The sequence below is a fragment of the Mandrillus leucophaeus genome, unplaced genomic scaffold, assembly GCF_000951045.1.
Source record: "Mandrillus leucophaeus isolate KB7577 unplaced genomic scaffold, Mleu.le_1.0 Scaffold226, whole genome shotgun sequence".
NCBI lineage: Eukaryota > Metazoa > Chordata > Mammalia > Primates > Cercopithecidae > Mandrillus > Mandrillus leucophaeus.
Window position 1 is genome coordinate 131,691 of NW_012102321.1, and position 5,782 is coordinate 137,472.

General features: G+C 38.3%; 1 protein-coding gene across 1 annotated transcript in view; it reads left to right on the top strand.

The window, feature by feature from the left end:
* Positions 1-5,782, top strand: part of DARS2 (aspartyl-tRNA synthetase 2, mitochondrial) — a 48,112-nt gene that overhangs the window by 2,324 nt on the left and 40,006 nt on the right. The window contains exons 3-6 of the mRNA XM_011981463.1: positions 1,179-1,245; positions 3,527-3,628; positions 4,396-4,491; positions 5,225-5,348. Coding sequence (XP_011836853.1) covers positions 1,179-1,245; positions 3,527-3,628; positions 4,396-4,491; positions 5,225-5,348 — 389 coding nt within the window. The remainder of the gene's footprint in view (positions 1-1,178; positions 1,246-3,526; positions 3,629-4,395; positions 4,492-5,224; positions 5,349-5,782) is intronic.

The following is a 5,782-nucleotide window of genomic DNA, read 5'->3' on the forward strand; positions in this document are numbered from 1 at the left end:
TAGCTGGGACTACAGGCGCCCGCCACCTCGCCCGGCTAGTTTTTTGTATTTTTTAGTAGAGACAGGGTTTCACCGTGTTAGCCAGGATGGTCTCGCTCTCCTGACCTCGTGATCCGCCCGTCTCGGCCTCCCAAAGTGCTGGGATTACAGGCTTGAGCCACCGCGCCCGGCCAATGTCCTTCTCAAAGAATATGTCCCAGCCTGGCGCCTAAGCCTGTAATCCCAGCACTTTGGGAGGCCGAGGCGGGCGGATCACGAGGTTAGGAGTTCGAGACCAGCCCGGCCAACATGATGAAACCCCATCTCTACTAAAAACACAAAAAAATTAGCCAGGCGGGGTAGCGCACGTCTGTAATCCTAGCTACTCAGGAGGCTGAGGCAGGAGAATTACTTGAACCCAGGAAGCAGAGGTTGCAGTGAGCTGAGATCGTGCCACTGCACTCCAGCCTGGGCGACAGAACAAGACTCCGTCTCAGGTTGGAAAAAAAAAAAAAAAAAAAAAAAAGGAGTTTGTCCCAAGTAGGTGGATAGTTTTCCCGTAAGTGCAGTGACTTTGTTTCCTGAACCCAAATCTGAAGAGGGTTTCTGTACCTGTTTCTGGTACTGAGGACACTATGAGAAATAGAGGTTGGCATTTCTAGGACCTTTTGATGATTCATAGAGGTATTAAATTAGTAGCTGGAACTCTTCCAGAAAATTTTAGATTGTATCTTTTTTTAGAAGAAGACTTTATATTGCCGTATTTCAAAAATGATCCATCAGATGTTTCCATTATGCTAAAATATTATCTTTGGATTTTACTATGTGCAAAGTTTCCAAATTTAATAAAATTTTCTTATAAGGGCTTAAGCCAATAAAAATTTTTTAAATTGTTCATCTATAATAATTTTTCATTAATAAGCCATCTGTATAAGATTAATTTTCAGATAAGTAAACAATAAAAATTGAAACTGAAACAAAAAAACAATATTTTTTCATCAATGAGCTACATAGATAACAACTGCATGAATGTAAAGAAAATACATAATTATCATAAAAAACATGAAAAATTGTAATTATCATAAAAAAGAAACATGAAAAATTGCATGGATTTTTGTTTTTTATTTTGTCTGCTTAAACTTTGGACTTAGAGATTTTATCTTAAAATGTTCCTTTTTCTTCCCCCTCCCATTAATCAGGCAAAACACATTCTTGGTCCTAAGAGATTTCCATGGGCTTGTTCAAGTTGTCATTCCCCAGGATGAGGTAATAGAAAATTTCCTGTTATTATCTAAAAGCCTCTTTGATGCTGTGGCTAGGGTAAGCCAAGTAGTTAGATGAATATGTTAGAGGTTTTAAATTCAGAAGTTTATTGTTAATGAAAACTGAAAAATATCATAAGCAATGTTAAGACATGGCAAAAAGACCAGTGACCCAGTAGAATTATGAACCTAGGATATGAACAAAAACTTTAGAGGAAAAAAATATATAAATGGCTTGTAGACATAATGATATGCCCAGCCTCACTCAAGGTAGAGAAATGTGAATTAAAACTGCATGTAATTGTCATTTTTAACACATTAGATTGACAACACACTGTGTTTGGGAAAGCAGGTGCTCAATTCCTGGAGGGAATACAAATTGGCACTAGCTGAAGGGAGAGCAATTTGGCAATATCAAAACTATAAATGCATATATCCTTTGAGCCATTAATTTCACTTCTGGTAAATTATCTTATATCTAGACTTATACAGATACAAAATGGCATATGTACAAGGATATTCATTTCAGGATTCTTTTTAATAGAAAAAATTGGGAACCACCCAGATGTCCTCCAATAAGAGACTGGCTTAAAAAATAATGTATATTCTTACAATAAGATACTCTGCTCAGCCATACAAAAAAGAATGAAGAAGTTCTATTCTAATAGCAAAAAAAAATCCAAGGAATACTGTTAAGTGAAGAACCGGTATTCTTGAGTATACAGAAGAGCAGCTATTAAACTCCAGCACTCTAGTGCTGTCTTCTGTATAAAAACTAGGGGAAGGAGGCAGAATATATACTCAGTGTGTGTGTGTGTGTGTGTGTGTGTGTGTGTGTGTGTGTGTGGATTTGCTTGTATATATGTTATGAAATGTCTCTGGAAGGATACCTAAGTATCTGGTAACACTGGGTGCTACTGGGGGAAGGAACTGAGGGCCTTGAAAACAAGGATGGGGGGAAACTTTTCACTGTATCTTTTTGTACCCTTTGAATTTGAAGCCATGTGAAGGTACTAACTGCTCAAAAAGTATTTAATTTAATTACCATTGAAATTAGATACAATATGACAGAGTGATATTATGAAAAAACAATTTTTTTAGTTAAAAAATTCAAGGCCAGGCGTGGTGGCTCACACCTGTAATCTCAGCGCTCTGGGAGGCCGAGGCCAGCAGATTGAGTATAGGAGTTGAGACCAGCCTGGGCAACAGAGTAAAACCTCATCTCTACTAAAAATACAAAAAATTGGCCCGGCGCGGTGGCTCACGCCTGTAATCCCAGCACTTTTGGGAGGCTGAGGCGGGTGTATGTCAAAGTCAGGAGTTCAAGACCAGCCTGACCAACATGGTGAAACCCTGTCTCTACTAAAAATACAAAAATTTAGCCAGGTGTGGTCGTGGACGCCTGTAACCCCAGCTACTCAGGAGGCTGAGGCAGGAGAATTACTTGAACCCAGGAGGCAGAGGTTGCAGTGGGCCAAGATTGCGCCACTCTACTCCAGCGTGGGCGACAAAGCAAGACTCCATCTCAAAAACAATAATAATAATACAAAAAATTAGCTGGGCATGGTGGCGTGCGCCTATAATCCCAGCTACTTGGGAGGCTGAATTGGGAGAATCTCCTGAGCCCAGGAGGTTGAGGCTGAAGTGAGCCAAAATCACACCTCTGCACACTAACCTCAGCAACCAGAGTGATACCCTGTGTCAAAAAAAAAAATAAAATTAAATTAAAGAATTAGATAAAATAAGGAACTTCTATCACACTTACTGGGCAAAGTTGGTTTCTATTGTAATTTTTACTAATGCTTGTATGCCTAAGAAAAATATTAATTATTCAGCTCTTAAGTTTTGAAATAAATAAAGAGCAGTGAATTATCTTTTAGGGATCAACATCCAGAGATGAGTATAGCTAACCCTGGAGAACTCCTCTGACTTTGACTCATTATTGCTATTGGATTTCACTGTCCCTAAGACTAACCCTGGAGACAATTGCTTTTCAAGTATCTGGGACTTGTTTACACTAATAATAGTCACTCTTATCCTTATTTTCCTTTAAGGAAAGTTTTTTTAAAGCTCTTAACTAGTAGCTTTACTTGCTGTATTATATAGAGTCAAAATGGGGATGCAATTTTTACTAAATTTGGTAATAAAGTCATTAAGGAGCAGTCCCAGCCTGTATGGTAATTAAGCTGTGAGTATTAACGTTTTTAAAACCATAGACTTACAATTACTGAAGATTCCTGTAAGTTCATTTGTTTCTCAGAACTCTTTTCCCCCTTGTTCTGTAGTCGGCAGCCTCTGTGAGGAAGATTTTATGTGAAGCCCCTGTGGAATCTGTGGTGCAAGTGTCTGGTACAGTCATTTCCCGTCCTGCAGGACAGGAGAATCCAGTAAGTAGTTTCGAAGATAACTGTGTAATTTTTGTTGTATGCATTTGCACTGTCTGTGTACACATTCTGGCAACACATGACTGGACGTTAGGCACTAAAGTTGAATAAATTCTACAAATGAACTGACAAATTTCAAAATCTTGACTATAAACACACACATCTATGTAAATATGCATGCTAAGTCATGCTCTGTCGCCAGACTGGAGTACAGTGGCACAGTCTCGGCTGCCTCCTGGGTTCAAGCGATTCTCCTGCCTCAGCCTCCCCAGTAGCTGGGACTACAGGTGCGTGCCACCACGCCCAGCTAATTTTTGTATTTTTAGTAAAGAGAGGCTTTCACCATGTTGGCCAGGATGGTCTCCATCTCTTGACCTCATGATCTGCCCATCTCAGCCTCCCAAAGTGGCAGGATTACAGGCGTGAGCCATCGTGCCCTGCCCTTTTTTTCTTTGGAGACAGGGGTCTTGCAGTATTGCCCAGGCTGCTCTTGAACTCCTGGGCTTAAGTGATCCTCCTGTCTCAGCCTCCCAAGTATCAAACTGCAAGGATATGCCATGACATTTGTTGATGTCTGAACACATCAGCCACGGATATGCGTAAGAATGTCAAAATCATGCACAGACACGTATGCTTTATACTATACACTATACACTAGAAGGACTTTGCACATTTTCCATATGTAAATAAATGCATATGTTCTACAAATGTGTATTTTGTATATATCCTAATGAGTAATTTTTAAAACACTTCCTTTCTCACTCTCCAAGAAAATGCCAACAGGTGAGATTGAAATCAAAGTTAAAACAGCTGAACTTCTGAATGCCTGCAAGAAGCTGCCCTTTGAAATTAAGGACTTCATGAAGGTACCATCCTCTGTTATTAATAAAATAGAGTATCTAGAAAATGTTGATGACTAGACAAGTATTTTCAGAGTTTTTTTAAAGAAAACTTGAACTTCTACAAAATTAAACATTTTATTGTAGACACATCATGAAGCGTTCGCTTAGTTGTACAACCTCTTGACAAACTGTTCTGAAATAGTGACAGTTCAATAAACTGTTGCAGTCCCTAAATACCTAGACTGTTTTTTCCAACAGATTAAAATGTGATTCTCTCTTTAAAACTTGAGGTGTTATATTATTCAGGTTTTTTGTTGCTATTGTTTAACATTTGAAAGGAAATTATGTCTAGCTTAGAAATGGCCAAATGGGACAGGGGATCCTGTACCTATTAAGTGATAAAATGTGTGCTTAGAGCAACTCTTGACTTCCCAAGCATATAAATATAAGTAGGATTACTATAATTTAGAATGTTCTTTGCCAAAGTTTAAGGGGTCAATGGAGCTACTTTTTAGTCAAGTAGGCAAATTCCAGTCAGTGAAGAGTGATATTAATAATAATGAATAGTAAAAAAATGTAAAATCTGCACTACTGACAAACTTAGAAGTTGTAGGAATTAACAGCATACAGTGGGCTACTTGATGATAGAAACTAAAGACAGAGCTAAAGTTTTTGAAAATTCAAACTCTATTTCTAAAGATAATACCTTTCTAATATTGAAAAATATTTAAATATAAAAATCTTTCAATTTCTTTAGAAAACAGAGGCTCTTCGGTTGCAGTATCGCTACTTAGATTTGCGTAGTTTCCAAATGCAATATAACCTGCGACTGAGGTCCCAGATGGTCATGAAGATGCGGGAATATCTCTGTAATCTGCATGGTAAGAGAAATGCCTGGATGCTCTTTGGAGCTTTTTAGCATCTCTTCTATTTTATTCAGCAGTTTTATTGTATATTTTCCTTAGCATCAGGTCAGATGTTGCCAGAAGTCTGGAATTCACTCAATGTGTTATATAGTTTTTGAAGAAAAGTTAACATTATTTTAAAGATGATAGTGGCTATTACATTGATTAATGTATGATAGTATTTCCCATCATTATCAAAGGCAGGACAGGCCTTTGGCTTTTTCTATAATATTTCTTTTCTTTTTTTCTTTTGAGACAGAGTTTTGCTCTGTCTAAAGGGCAGTGGCATGACCACAACTCACTGCAGCCTCAACCTTTTAGGCTCAAGTGATCCTCCCGCCACACCTTCCCAAGTAGCTAGGACCACAGACAAGCATCACCATACCCAGCCAATTTTTTTTTTTTTTTTT